The following is a 13,714-nucleotide window of genomic DNA, read 5'->3' as shown; positions in this document are numbered from 1 at the left end:
GTTTGAGACAAAGTTCAGAAACAAGGACCGCAGAATCTTTTCGCCCTATTATTCCTTTTTCTGCTGTCATGACCGTTACCCTATTGACGTCGCGTCCTGATCTTCAAGATCAAACTGTTCGTTACTCACAAAAGAACGTGGAATTGCTAGTTTTACCGCCGTTGACAGGCACAGACGGCACGATCTCGGGTGAACTTTTCGTGTGCGAGAGGTATGGGGGCGCGAATTGGAGATCTTGAGCGCGCGTGCTTTTCGAGGCTGACGTTACGATCTGGGCCCAGTCAAGTCTACTTTTACTCTGAACAGGCTCAGTCTGGTATAGCTGTCGAGTATCCTGATATCATCATTCATGCTATTTCGCGACAAGACGGTCGACCGGGAATCTACTGTCAATTGGAGTCGGGAAGATTCTTTCCGAACCAGCAAATACCAGAAGAAGATCAGGAAGATACCGTTACAGAACTGAAGTTTATGCCGCAAGACGTTGGCTCGTGTAAGTTCATTCGGGAGATTTGCGGTTTCTGGGTGTCTTATTATGCATCAGTAGAAGCAATTTACATGGCATTATCAGAATGCACTGCGTTGCATCCGGATGAAGAATTTTTGGCAGAACAGGCGGCTCTCGAGGACGAGGGCGAGTTTTTTGCAGACCCGAGCGATGAAGCAGAGCTCAATGAAGTACAGCAGGCTGCTCTGCGTCATCTCGAGTCTGTTTTTGAGCAGCCCAACGGGCAAGTCCACAAGCAGCAGCAACAACAGGATCAGCAAGACAGTAACGACATGCAAGAGCATTAAAAATATGTAGTACATTTTAGGATATGTAAAGCAAAGCTAAAAAAAAAAAAGAAAGAAAATATGTATGGGATTGTTTTAAATAGGTAAAGATTGACGTTCTAGATAAAATGTCGATACGCCGGCAGCTGTTGTCATTTCATGGACATCCACAATGTGGTCTCTCGCTCGTTTGCCATGCTTGTCAAGTATGCCTAAGGCGCGCAGCCGAATATCAAGTCCGTCTGCATACATGCAGAACCACAGTAACAACTGCTTTCCCAGTGGATGTGGCTGCCAAGTCAAGTACTCGTACAGCAGAATACTGTCTGCTGTTTCGACGCGTGCTTCAAAAAGTTCTCGACAGTTGGAATGTCCAAACATGTACTGAGTTGCAGCGCGCTGGACATTATCCAGATATATATACCAGACAGTGTACACGATATCTGCGTAAGGTTTCCAGCATCAGTTACATATCTATCGAATGTATCATATTGCTAAGAGATGTTATTCTCGCGATTCTCTGCAACCTACATATGGCAAGGATAACATCGACGCTGTAGTGAAAACGCGTGAACAAGATCAAAAGTACAGCAGCTGTGCAAAGCAGATATGCGATCCAAGCGAATGCCCTGCAGGTAATTGAATGTACGCGCCAAATCATGACAGACGACAACATGGCCGCCGTGTGACCCGAGAATATATTGTCTGTGCACGGATGCAGGGCTCCACCTATTTGCTGGAACATGAACAAGAACCGCGAGCCTGCAGACCCGTTTAACGCAGTCTCGGGAGGCTGGCAATTATCAAACATGGGGGATGGCAGAGTAGTGACGACCAGGCAGATACCGCGGAAGACATAGATAATGCCCATAAGAATTAGCCAGCGCCTCAGAGCTACGAATCGCGTCGTCCAGTCGGGTGATAGAAAGAGAAATATGAGTATAGTGTAAAGCAGTAACGAGATCAAGAGGTAGTTGACAATCTCGTAATTTTCGATACGTGGAAAAGCATCGTGCAATAAATCTGTCAGTGGATGCTATTGAATGCATATATATAAATAAAAAAGATTCATATAAATGACTGATATGAATCACCCCGCGGAAGCTTACTCGATCGTAGACAGTGTTCGAGTACCGCATTTCACTCAACTGCGCCAGAAACGATTCAATGTATCCGCAAACGACAAGCCAGAGGACTGCAATAAGCAACCGCAAGAAATCGTGGTTAACTACAATGTAGAAAAGATCACTGCAGCTACAGATCTTTTTTGGCGGCTGCAGACGTAATTTTATCATATGGATTCGCTGGTATGCATCTGCCCACGGTGCCACAGATGTCGGTTCTGCAAGTGGTCGGTTGAGAAGATACTCCATCCACGTCATTGTGATAGTTGTAAGATATAATAAAAAAGGGTGGAAAGAAAGGGAAGAAGACAAGGCAAAAGATAAAGAGGGACGACCCAACTCCTTCTTTTTCATGCAATTTTTTTTCTTGAACACAAAATCAAGCGATTTTAGCTATTTAATCGTTTCATTTCATCCTGGATCTTGCGGTGTAAGACACACATGTAGTCCACGTAGGTCTGCACCTCGGCGTTGCGGTCCTCCGCCATCCAAGTTGAGAACACAAACTCAATCGCATCCATTTCCTGGCGCACAATCCTTAGTTGCAGGTACCGAGTACGATCTGCCTGGAGTTGCGTGGCGATATCATTGATCCGTTGTGAAAGTGGCATCTCAAGGAACGGCAGAGTTGTCTAAGTCCTGTTTAGAAACTGTCTTTTCCCAACCTTTTCGTGACGCAATTTTTTGCTCCTTACCATGTTTGGATCTACTTGATCCAGGCGCTCCACGCCAAAGACGTTGTGCAAAAAGTCGCTGCTGATCCTATTACCCAGCCAAAAGTACAAGTCGGATCCAGTATCTAATTGATCCCACGTTCAGCATCGCAGCATTCTTTATCCGTTTTCGGTCACACAAACCTAGCAAATATGCTCCCTTGGAGTCTAATCTTTCGTATGAGGTACGGACCATAGGTGGCAACTTGACTTGCCCTCCAAGATCTGCCACTCCACACTAGATTCTATTTAGTGAATAGTTGAATTGGGTGCACCGAGTCTAAAACTCTTACATCGTCCTCCATATTATGCACGGCAAACATCCGTGGATACAGTGTCAGTACTAGTTCGTCAACGCCAAGACTGTTGAGCAGATACAATCCCGAGGAGCGAAGGTCGATTTGCATATCGGCGCCGACTGGATGATACACGATTAGAATTAAAACTATTGCCATCTCTCTCCTGCTATACACTCTACCTCCTCGAAGAGCATGTGACCTCAGCGATGCATGAACATATATCGGTAACAATTTGAATGCCTCTGGTAAAATAAGTTGGCCGGCTGAGGTAGAGGCGGCACAGTTGAGGCGATAAGCGGTCAAAATCTGGACGCATTGTTCCGTAAGGTTTTGGTGGATGTCTCTGCGGTTCTTGTGGTATGAATCGAAGATAGCTTTTCGCAAAAGGATGCCGATGGTAGCATCCTCATCTCCTGAACGGAATACCTCTGCTATCTGGTTGCTTACTGCAAGACTTAGATTATGGACACGTACACGACGGTATCCAGATCGCGTTGTATACAAGAGAGCGCACTGGAAATTTACGCCTCTTCCAACATCTAGCTTGCTGTCATGCTTCAAAACTGCCGCGATAGCCTTATCCTCGTCGATTCCAGCCAATTCCATATCGGTGTAAGTACTCATATTACAATTTCCATAGTGATCAATGACTTGGAGACCTATTTTCAACAACGTTAAACTTACAATCAAATAACTTTACAAATTAAAAACTTGCCATCCGAGCATCGAATGCGCAGTACTCCATCGAATCCAGTTTCACGGTGTATGTCGTGGTTCAGTTGGAAAACAATCTTAGGAGTGTCTCGTACGCTGAAATTAGGGTAATATCGAACGTCGCCACCGGTAAGCGACGAAACCACTCCCAGTGTGGCGACATCGGTGTACTGTGCTGGGAACAGCCATGTATGCACACATACTCCGTTCTTGATGCATTCTTTGCCTAGTTCCTTGTAGGCGTCGCTTTGCGTATTCAAGAGCTGTTTTTCTTTATCAGTGTTATACAATGCCTTGTCGTCTCGGGCTTTGAGTGCATCCGCGCCATAGTTTGGAAGTGTAGATTGGAACACAAACAAATGTCCTCCCCAATTTTTCTGCATTTAGAGTAGCAAGCTTAGAATATCTCCAGATATATCTATGATCTCGCTCTCTAACTTACGAGGGCTTGCATGCCTCCACGGACTGCAGAGGAGAAGGTTGCTTCGGGTCTAATAGTATTTCGGAACATGGTGGGCAAATTTTGCAATAATTCTAGAATGATATCCCTATTGTAGTTATTTAGTATAGAAACATAGAAAAACGCAAACGGGATCTACGCACTTTGACTCTTCCGGATCTACCAGAAAACCATCTTGTAAGGGTATAAACATGTCATCAATGTCAGGTACGACGAGCATTTGTGCTTGCGTCAGAGCAGGCTGTATGAATCAAGCATTAGCAATCCATGATAGGTATAAGATATTACTTGAACCTACAGCCAAGTTGTAAAAATGCACGGCCCTGTCAAAAGTAATCAAGCCAATCCTGTTGCCGCGTTGCAGGCGACTGCTCTCAGCTGCATTTTTACCATAAAGCGTTTCCCTGAGTGCTTCGCAGCTAGCCTCGACGAGTCCGCTCTTGACAGCCTGAGCTGATACGTCAATCGCAAACACGTAGCTAAGTGGCGTCGGTTTCCTGGAAGAGTAGTAATCGGCTGGTACTTCAAATTCCACACTGCCGTATCGCAATTCTGGTCGCTGCTCATGATCTATCCTTCTTCCAGACATATCCACGTTTGAAAAATACCATTCCGGAACTGCAACGTCATTCCAAGGTAGTGATCAGCCGACACGTCTTCCATCTTTGATTTTTTACACACATACCATCATTGGAATGTGAGCAAATACCGCAGATGAATTTCGAGCCACCTTGGACAAATGTGCACCAAGGGCTGATATACGCTCGACATCTGGTACATCTCACTGGTCCCTCTGCACCGTGATCGACCACCTGCAACGGCACCTCATCCTTTCTTGGTTTAGCCAAGGGTTGCACGACCAAGCCGAGTGGGAGCTTCGATGTCTCTGCTAAATCGCTGCTGACCGGTATTTTATCCACGGTTGCACGGATGTAGCGTGGGTTTGCATTTCCTAACAAAAGACCGTGAGATTTTCGTCTCAATTTGATCCCGTTACGGCGAATCTCACCTTGATCCAATCCAATATAGTTTGTAGTGGCGAGTGGAATGCGCTCGCGTTCGACGGTACCAAAGAATTTGTCGCCGAAAACAATTGCATCCTGCTCTCGTACCTGTACCGGTGCTGGCATTTGATCTGGATCTATGCGTGGACGAGGTTGCTGGGGCGGTCGAAGTTCGGGTGGCAGCTGCTGCGAAGTGTTTGTGTAAGGTCCCTGTGTATAACCTACACCAGCTGCTGCAGACAGTGAATGATGCTGGCCCTTGGCGGGAGGCACGGCTGGTGGTCGATTAGGTTGAAGACCGTGCGGCCACGGGGGTGTAGCACTCCCAGACATGCCTGGGGCGTTGGGTGAGGGCATCGTTGCGGCAGCCACTTCTGGATTAACGGCATATATACGCTTAGGACGACCAGCTGTAGGTCTCTATATAGTTGTAAGAAATAGATATATAGAACAGCAGTTCAGTTTCCATTCACCTGCGCTGTTGGTACGTTGGCTGGAGGTTGCGAGGGCGAACCCATTGGCACCGGTGGCCTAGGCGATTGCTGCTGCTGCTGTTGTAGCTGTGGTTGCATCGGCGCGTGTGGTTGCTGAAGATTCATGTTAGCCATTGGTGCAACAAGATTATTCACAGCAGGTTGTGGTTGTGGTGGTGCTGCTTGTTGCGCTATAGGCGGTCGCGGCACTGATTGCGGTGGCGGTGGCCTCAATGGCTGCGCATGTACAGGTCGAGGAACTGCAGCTACGTACAGCAGAGTAAGTCTTTTGTTCTTTTCGCGCGAGTATGAGGTCTTTGTCGTTGTAAAGACAGTTGCCTTATGCACCTGGAGAAAATGCTGGCTGTCCTGCCGCGCCAGGCACGACATTCAATGGAGGTCTCGCTGCGGGCATGCCTGGTCCCGGAGGTCTCACGCCAACAGATGGCGGCCGAGCTTGGGGACGAATTGGCGCCGCCATCGGTGGTCGCTGTTCAGGGTTCATGGCGCTTGAACGATATTATACGAGAAACGTGGTGCAAGGTGAGTCCGCCCGCTCCAAGGGCCGCTCTGGGCTGACTTCTAAAATGGTGCTTCGCGTTGAGTAAACTGCTTCGGGACGACAGACGTGAAAAAAGCACTTGTTTGCAATGGCAGAGGGTAAGTCTCCTCATTTTTTTTGCTTTAACTTTGGGCATGGCTCTACTCTAGCTGGAATTGACAGCAATGTCAAATGAATGCCGCTTGCAACGTTGCAGTAGACGAGATTAGAACTACTCCTGAAGAAACGTCACAGATTTTACTAACTCGATTGTTAGTACCTCGCAACTTTCGTTTACTAGAAGAACTTGAAAAGGGCGAAAAGGGTATCGGTGACGGCACCTGCAGCTATGGTCTGGCAGACGACGATTTGTTAATGCACAACTGGCATGCCACCATTCTGGGTCCTCCCCATGTAAGTAAGCCCCCTTTTCGCCTTGACCAGAGAAAGTTCAAGTATTTGACGCAACTATCCAGTCTGTTCACGAGAACCGTATCTACAGCTTAAAGATCTACTGCGGTGAATCCTACCCAGACGCTCCTCCCACCGTACATTTTGTATCGCGCATCAATTTGCCTAGTGTCAATCCACAAACCGGAAAGGCAAGTTGTTTAGAAGATTAAACACTTTGTTACTGGGGAGATGTGTTCAAAGAAGCTAATTTCCCATGCAGGTTGAACCTAGCCGCCTACCTTGCTTAACGAACTGGCGACGTGCCTATACCTTGGAAACTATTTTGACGGAATTGAGAAGGTACAGATCGGATCTTGACTCATTTGTGCCCACCTTGACTTATTATGTCGTTGTAGAGAGATGGCCACCATCGGTAGAAAGCTGCCGCAGCCTCCTGAGGGCACCAACTTCTGATTAATCTAGAGAATTGCTTCAGTGCTGTGTCTCTTTCAGTCCTTCTGACATCAAATGCATTCGGCGTGTCATTCCTTGTATCTCAAATGCCGTTGTTGGCTTAAACATACTATGTTCAATACAAACCTCCTGCATGGTCGTTTTGTTTCTGTTGTGTACATCTAATAGGGATCGGCGGTTGTATCCTAACCAATTCATGTTCGCCGTTTATTTTCTCCTTGATGCAATGTGTTGGCAGATTTCATTTCTATTCCAACAAGAGAAGGATGGGATATAAAATACATTGTCTTTGCCTTTCTCTTTGTCGTATAGCATCAATGGATTTCTTATGAACATTTTCGGTTTGAATGAATTTGTGCTGTAAACTACATTCTCGGACTCCTCTGCATCAACGACTACTAAGCAATCACATTTATTGTCTGGCCAAGAATGGTTACTGTCTTTATGTTAGAAGCAAATCTGTTACAATGTATTTGTCTAGAATATTTTATTCTTAAATTACACGTTCTTTGCGTCGGCTAGCATCAAATATTGTGAAATGACAAATCCTGTTGCTCTAAATACAACGACCGTGTAGTCTTTCAAGACCAATAATTGTAATATTTGTCTCCATATTTGTCCATGTCATCCTTCAGTTCATCCCATTTAGTATGTGGGAGGCCGGTGCTAGTTTCTAGCTGCCCCTGTTGTTTCTTCTTTCGCAACCGCTCTCTGTCTTCGCGCAACCATTTGTAGCATAAAGCCATGAGTGGTGAATCCATAAGACCGCGTTGCTGATGATAGGCTTTGACATCCTCCAGTTCAGCAAATGATTGCATATTGTTCATCGAAACGATAGTTCCATCGGTGACATGGGCCACGTGTGTCGGCCATTGAGCCAGACCTGACGACTAGAGCTTAACAAAGAATCTTTAAAAATGACTTGCCAAACCAGAACATACCGTCAAAAATATGAGTTGCATATACCTAGGTAGATGTAATTATATCAGTTACCGCGTAGCTCTCAATTGCTCAATGCGATGATCCCTTACGATAGTGGCACCGCGCTCTTCTGTCTCCTCTTTCAGGTATTGTAAGAAATCAGCACGGACAAGGACATCCAGATCAACCGTCACTTCATCCAGCAAAAGTATAGTCCATGGCTGAAGCAAACCCATGACCAATTGCACCCTACGGCGTTGACCTTTGTTTCCTATTTAGAAGCTTGCGCAGTAAAGGAATCAAATTTCTTGAACAAATACCATCGGACCGTTGGTGCATATGCCAACTAGGATCGACGTCCAGAACTTCGAGAAGCCTGGCTGTGCGCTCAGGCCAGCGTTTGCTTCCCATGCTCTTCAAAAGATAGTCAACAGAGAGATCCGATTTTACAATGGGATTATTAGCCCATTCAGTGCCGAGATATGTAATTCCCTACAAATCAAAAACTCTTAGTACACTGCATATATGCGTGTAGAGATATACAACAACAAAGATCCTTTTACCGATGGAGCATCAAGAAACGCGTTCTTGCCGAGAACACTGACATTGCCGCGCACCTTGCGCTTGCCAGCCAGAATGCGAAGCAATGTCGTCTTTCCTGCACCGTTTGCACCGACAAGTAGGCAGCGCTGACCGCGTTCCAGCTGGAAATTGAGATTCTGCAAGATGGGAGGACCACCGTAGCTAAAGTTTAGGTCCTGCACGTCGACCGCCAACTGCTGGTCTCCACACATGATTGCACAGTGAGATGCAGATTTGGCCCTAACCCCCCCCGCGCTCTCCCCTTTTATGCATTGCATTGTCCGAATGCCACCATCGCAACAGACAGATATCGATGACTCATGCTCGATGTTTGTGCGACAACATAGTTCACATCATTGCCCAACCTTCAGAGAGCACATTAGAGCATATTCGGCTATAAGTAGTCATCCATCACTTTCATTCGATCGAGAAAATACACATTTACTGTCTTTTTCAACGCTATCAATAATTACAACTCCAATACATTCGTTCTTATGAGTGATTCTTGCATTACAGCTGTGGGAAGCATGAACAGTTCAAGATCAAGGGATATGGGAGTTGATCAAGTGAGCCGCATTTCCGGATCTGAATGAACCCGTGAATCCGGGCTGGAATCTAAGTTTGCGAAAACGAAGGCAAATGGATAAAAATGTATCCTTAATTAAATCATCCTTTCATTAACTAGACCATGGCACGAACATGTCAGGAAGTGTGGAATCTGTTGTTTCTCACCGCAGAATTATACCTTGATAACGGTGCAAAGTGCATTAGAGAATCATATGAATATAATCCGTATTAATGTAGAAGATCGGGCACAATGTACAAATAGATATAAATATTAGAAGCACATATGGCAGGAGCGGCAACGATTTTGAAAAATGTAGATGCCCGAGTACAAGAGTTGTAGATGGGTCCTCTTCTTCTGGATAATGTATCTGCGTCTTCAGTAACTCGGCAATCTTCCCAGAACATGTGAGATGGTTATTCTGGACCATCGGATAAACAGCATCGTGGCCCAGACGTGGTTATGAAGCTTAGCGCGACGTAATCAGGGATTAACGCTTTGTATAATAGCTTCCTCTGATAGCTTACCATGTATCTGAGAGAAAACTACAGCCGAGAGTTTGTTCTGCTCCCGGCTCCGGGGTCTGCGGTCTTGTGCGTTGTATTCGTTCGAGCGAAATTATTCCTTACCCGTATTTGCTGGCAAAGTAGAGCTTTGGCAGCATTCGATCTAAGACTTCAAACTTTCTTAAATCTCATTGTAACATTGCATCCAAAATACCGCTTTATTAATGATATTTTCGGTCGCTTGGAATACAGAACGATGGCTACATATTTCTCTTAGGGATATCAACGGACATGCTCTTCTTATCAGAGCTCAGCGCGTTTGCTAAATTTGGTGATCGAGGTGGCTTTTGGTAATGCCCGCATCGAATCTGGCTGCATCTTTTATTCCCCTCTTTTGCAGAATGGTGCCGAAAAGTAAGTTACCCCTCTGTTGCATGGTGACATGTCGACGGTGCACTGATATTATATTGTGCAGAACGACAAAGTAAGCGGGTGAAAGCCGCTCTTCGGTACAAGATCGAAAAGCGTGTGCGGGAGCATCACAGAAAAGTTCGAAGAGAAGCTAAAAAGAACCCACAAAAAAAGAGTTAGTATCTTTTTGCGACTAAAAAGCTTTGCAACTGACGATCTTTGCAGGAAAGAGAAAGGATCCCGGCATTCCCAACTCTTGGCCATTCAAGGAGGAGCTGCTGAATGAGATTGAAAAGCATAAGCAAGAAGTAAGCCGGACAAATACAAAAAAGCTTTTTTCCCTTCCTTCTGGCAAGATATTAACATTGACTGTATAGATCGCCGAAGAAAAGCAGCGCGAAAAGGAACGACGACAGGAACTGAAGAGATTAGAGAAAGAAAAGCAGGAGGGGGAACATGACGAAGAAGACGATAGCGACCACGAAGTCATCGACGAAGATTATAGCGGAGACGAAGGCTCAGCAGCATCCGAAGCAGAAAACGACGAACAGGACGACGAATAAGATATCAGCATCACAACACAATTCATGCACATGACAGCAAGCATTCTACACACATTTAAAGTACATTCTTGTAGTTAAAAACGAAGAAAATGCAAAGATGGCAAATGTTACAAATGTTACGATGAAGCTCGCTTGTTTGGTTGTTGGTTTCTATTCCAAGAAGGCGTTACGTCGTCTTGAGAACGTGTTTCGATTACTTCAATAATGGGATGGATTTTAGCGTTACAAGATCCGTCCACACTGTGGCGGTCGTGGAAAGGATTATTCTCGTCTGCTGGAGTAGATAAACTTGTCGCAGTGCGGTTATCAAATGAATTGTTGTCGACGGATATTGACGCTGTTCCTGCACTGAGCAGTGATCTATCTATGTATTCATCATCCACATTGATGATGGTGTTGGGTCGTTCCTGAGGTGTAATGACGAGTATAGATGATGATTCTCTGCGGTTCGCCATACGACGGGTTGGAGCGGTTCTCGAGCGAGAGAGTTGTACGCTTGTCATGCTCGGGTTTTCTTCGCGTGTCAAGATGGTACGAACGGATCCGCTTCGACTCAAGCCACCAGTGCTGCTGCCATCTACGCTATCAATTCGAACCTGGTTTACACGCATGATTTGCGGACGAGCGCGAACGACCTGGACAGCTTGGCTTGCCTTGGCAGGCGTTGTCGGTTGGTTGCTGACACTGGAAGCTAACGACGTCCGCTGGCTGCCCGTCTCGAGAGTTTCGTCGTCGGTGTCGTAGCGACTTGCCCTGTGGTCTCTAACGCTGAGGTACGAAGAATGCCGTCTGTTGCTTGCTGCATCTGACTGAGAAGTCTGCAGTTGCGTGGAATGTCGGTTGGGTGGCACGTACGAAACAGATATCACACCAGAGTTAGCTTGCCTGGTTGTCATATGCTTCAGATTTTCCATCAATAATGATAATTACTATAAATTAGTATGCATACAAATTACCTGTTGATTTTGGCTAGCATTAGATCCTTGGTGGTGGTGGTGGTGGTGGTGGTGCTGTTGTTGTTGTTGTGATAAGAACGGTAGCAACGTCGTCGCCTTGGTAGATTTATTGCGTTTGATAAAACAGTAACCGAGAATTGCAAAGACCAATGCGCCGCCGACAAGACCGCCAACAAGACCGCCGATGAGAGCACCGTTGGAGGAACTAGTGTCGTTGGAGTTTCCATTCGAATCACTCGACGCACTTTGCGTGGAACCAGCACCGGCAGAGGATGAGGATGGATTCAGGATGGATCTATCGATACAACGAGACGCGGGGCATTGACCGCACTGGGTCATGGTTCCCAGCGTACAGACCTGGCCCGAGCTGCAACCTGGATCGCAACGCGCTCTGCAGGAGGCAGGCATACAGCCTAGTAAGATGAAATAAAACTGTAAGAATCTCGAGTGCTTTTATATTCTGGTTTTTCGGGTCTGATCCGACCTGTTGAGTTTTGCGCGATTCCACCAGGGATCAAGAGTGCAAACGCCAGTAACAAGACGAGTTTATATAGCATACTGTACAGGGTTGGAGACAAGTAACATTGAAAGAATGGAATGGGGCACCGGCAAAAATCAGCTGTGCGGTGGGTGGTTGAACGTTGACGAGTGGAAGAAAAAAGAGTCCAGACAGATATTTGCCACCGGCAATTAGCAGCAGGTTACACAGCTACCATGGGCGAGAAAATGGTGTCACGTTCGTTACATCAATTCCTACTACTTTCTGTGCCTGGTCCCTCCCTGTAGCCAATCAACTTTGCACTCGCTGCGATCGCATCAAGAGCGCGATTATACTGGTGCCTACTCCATTTTTCCTGTCCTGCGAGAATCATCCACCATCATATCTTTGTATGGTTTTTTTTTTGGATCCATCCACTCTCAAAAAATCAATAAGTTTTTTTTTGTTTTGTTTTCTTCACAAATGCTCATGTTTCCGTAGAATGAAAGCTTCTTTAGAGAGCTTGCCTATTACGACACTTGTCCAAGCATTTATGGGAATGCCTAACAATTCCTTTAAAATCACTTAGTTTAAGCTATTAGAAGCTTCACGGATCCGGGTCATCAACGTTTCCTTCTCCAGAAACTTGTTGCGTTTCACTTTACTTTTGAGCAGTGACCAGAATTGCTCAATTGGATTGAGTTCAGGAGAATATGAAGGCAAGTAAGCGCAGCGGAAGCCGCGAGATTCTACGTATTTGGCTATGTCCTCTGATGTATGGATAGGAGCATTATCCATCGCGAGATAGTGGCCTTTCATGTGCGGATACTGGTCCATTTCATCCATTGTAGCTTTTAGAAAGCTGATATAGTGTCCCGTCACTGTCCCTTTGCTCACTTGCCCAACGCCATCTCCCCTCTTTCTCTTTTTATTGGATGGAGGCTGAGGAAGTCTAAGGCTGCATTTGATTAGACCCTCAGCAGAAATTGCGCCTAATGGTTGTTGTTGTTGCTCATGTTTTGGGAACTGTGACCACTGCCGGTGTACTTTTCCTTGACCATGCCATACTACGTTTCAAATTAATATGGAAAGCAGATTCGTCAAGAAAGACACAGTTTCTCGTAAAATCCATGTCTGTTTTTTCCCATTTACGAATCCAATCCAAGCGCTCTTGAATCTTTTCTTCACTATTCCGGTCTATGGGCTGAAGTCGAGCTTTTTTGAGAGACAAATTGCAATGTTCTTTTGCAAAATCAAACAAAGTACTTTTAGATACTTTAATTCTGTGAATATTTGCTTTAACTTCTTCATTACTTCGTCTAGGACGACGGAAGGATTCTCATCAATGCACTCGAGAATAACGCTTTTGTGTTCTTCATGGAGAATACGCGGACGACCGGTCTTTCTCCGTTTTTGAAAGATACTGTCAGGATCCTTCTCGTACTGCGCAGCCCATTTTGTGCTGTACGAACGTGAATCCCAAGCTGATTTGCGGCAGTAGCTGCACTCAAACACCTCTCAAACAACAGCTTGAAGAACCTCACCTTGTCCTGGTCAGAATAGCGTGTATAATTTCGCTTCACTGATGCTTCCCTCATTTTAACATCACGATCAGGCTTTGCCTCCTTTTTCATCTGCATTGCCTCTGGTTTTTTCTCGCTCTCCAGAGGCAGTTGAGCTGAATATTGCGTATGAGAGTTCAATGTTTCAAGACGAAACTGCTCCTCATCAACAATATAATCCATTGGTTCAGGTCTGCCATA

The 13,714-nt window shown here is 45.7% G+C and overlaps 8 protein-coding genes across 8 annotated transcripts; 3 read left to right on the top strand and 5 right to left on the bottom strand.

Moving 5' to 3' along the window:
* Positions 1-68: 68 nt before the first annotated feature.
* On the top strand, positions 69-795 carry VTP01DRAFT_5640 (uncharacterized protein; the record flags this gene model as incomplete). Its single annotated transcript, XM_069384455.1, has 3 exons — positions 69-211; positions 282-493; positions 545-795. The coding sequence occupies 3 exons, from the start codon at positions 69-71 to the stop codon at positions 793-795; spliced, it is 606 nt and encodes a 201-aa protein (XP_069235082.1).
* Positions 796-870: 75 nt separating this feature from the next.
* Positions 871-2,156, bottom strand: VTP01DRAFT_5639 (uncharacterized protein; the record flags this gene model as incomplete). The annotated part of the gene is made up of 3 exons (XM_069384453.1): positions 871-1,217; positions 1,306-1,810; positions 1,884-2,156. The coding sequence occupies 3 exons, from the start codon at positions 2,154-2,156 to the stop codon at positions 871-873; spliced, it is 1,125 nt and encodes a 374-aa protein (XP_069235081.1).
* A 131-nt stretch (positions 2,157-2,287) lies between these two features.
* Positions 2,288-6,066, bottom strand: VTP01DRAFT_5638 (uncharacterized protein; the record flags this gene model as incomplete). Its single annotated transcript, XM_069384452.1, has 13 exons — positions 2,288-2,530; positions 2,594-2,697; positions 2,756-2,849; positions 2,905-3,029; positions 3,090-3,569; positions 3,626-4,001; positions 4,067-4,172; positions 4,228-4,325; positions 4,383-4,702; positions 4,770-5,036; positions 5,094-5,508; positions 5,562-5,827; positions 5,910-6,066. 13 exons carry the CDS (start codon positions 6,064-6,066, stop codon positions 2,288-2,290), a joined length of 3,051 nt encoding a protein of 1,016 aa, XP_069235080.1.
* A 228-nt stretch (positions 6,067-6,294) lies between these two features.
* VTP01DRAFT_5637 (uncharacterized protein) lies at positions 6,295-6,969 on the top strand (the record flags this gene model as incomplete). The annotated part of the gene is made up of 4 exons (XM_069384451.1): positions 6,295-6,516; positions 6,579-6,704; positions 6,776-6,855; positions 6,912-6,969. 4 exons carry the CDS (start codon positions 6,295-6,297, stop codon positions 6,967-6,969), a joined length of 486 nt encoding a protein of 161 aa, XP_069235079.1.
* A 581-nt stretch (positions 6,970-7,550) lies between these two features.
* VTP01DRAFT_5636 (uncharacterized protein) lies at positions 7,551-8,684 on the bottom strand (the record flags this gene model as incomplete). Its single annotated transcript, XM_069384450.1, has 5 exons — positions 7,551-7,852; positions 7,911-7,935; positions 8,001-8,152; positions 8,211-8,382; positions 8,454-8,684. 5 exons carry the CDS (start codon positions 8,682-8,684, stop codon positions 7,551-7,553), a joined length of 882 nt encoding a protein of 293 aa, XP_069235078.1.
* Positions 8,685-9,944: 1,260 nt separating this feature from the next.
* On the top strand, positions 9,945-10,517 carry VTP01DRAFT_5635 (uncharacterized protein; the record flags this gene model as incomplete). The annotated part of the gene is made up of 4 exons (XM_069384449.1): positions 9,945-9,957; positions 10,019-10,129; positions 10,180-10,262; positions 10,332-10,517. The coding sequence occupies 4 exons, from the start codon at positions 9,945-9,947 to the stop codon at positions 10,515-10,517; spliced, it is 393 nt and encodes a 130-aa protein (XP_069235077.1).
* A 116-nt stretch (positions 10,518-10,633) lies between these two features.
* On the bottom strand, positions 10,634-12,030 carry VTP01DRAFT_5634 (uncharacterized protein; the record flags this gene model as incomplete). Its single annotated transcript, XM_069384448.1, has 3 exons — positions 10,634-11,416; positions 11,474-11,886; positions 11,958-12,030. 3 exons carry the CDS (start codon positions 12,028-12,030, stop codon positions 10,634-10,636), a joined length of 1,269 nt encoding a protein of 422 aa, XP_069235076.1.
* Positions 12,031-12,536: 506 nt separating this feature from the next.
* VTP01DRAFT_5633 (uncharacterized protein) lies at positions 12,537-13,696 on the bottom strand (the record flags this gene model as incomplete). The annotated part of the gene is made up of 4 exons (XM_069384447.1): positions 12,537-13,018; positions 13,104-13,155; positions 13,218-13,394; positions 13,496-13,696. 4 exons carry the CDS (start codon positions 13,694-13,696, stop codon positions 12,537-12,539), a joined length of 912 nt encoding a protein of 303 aa, XP_069235075.1.
* Between the last annotated feature and the right edge of the window lie 18 nt (positions 13,697-13,714).

This window comes from Rhizomucor pusillus, assembly GCF_041956525.1.
Source record: "Rhizomucor pusillus strain CBS 183.67 unplaced genomic scaffold VTP01scaffold_24, whole genome shotgun sequence".
Taxonomy (NCBI): Eukaryota; Fungi; Mucoromycota; class Mucoromycetes; order Mucorales; family Lichtheimiaceae; genus Rhizomucor; species Rhizomucor pusillus.
The sequence above is the reverse complement of the archived record's forward strand: the minus strand, read 5'-3'. Positions and strand labels throughout refer to the sequence as shown.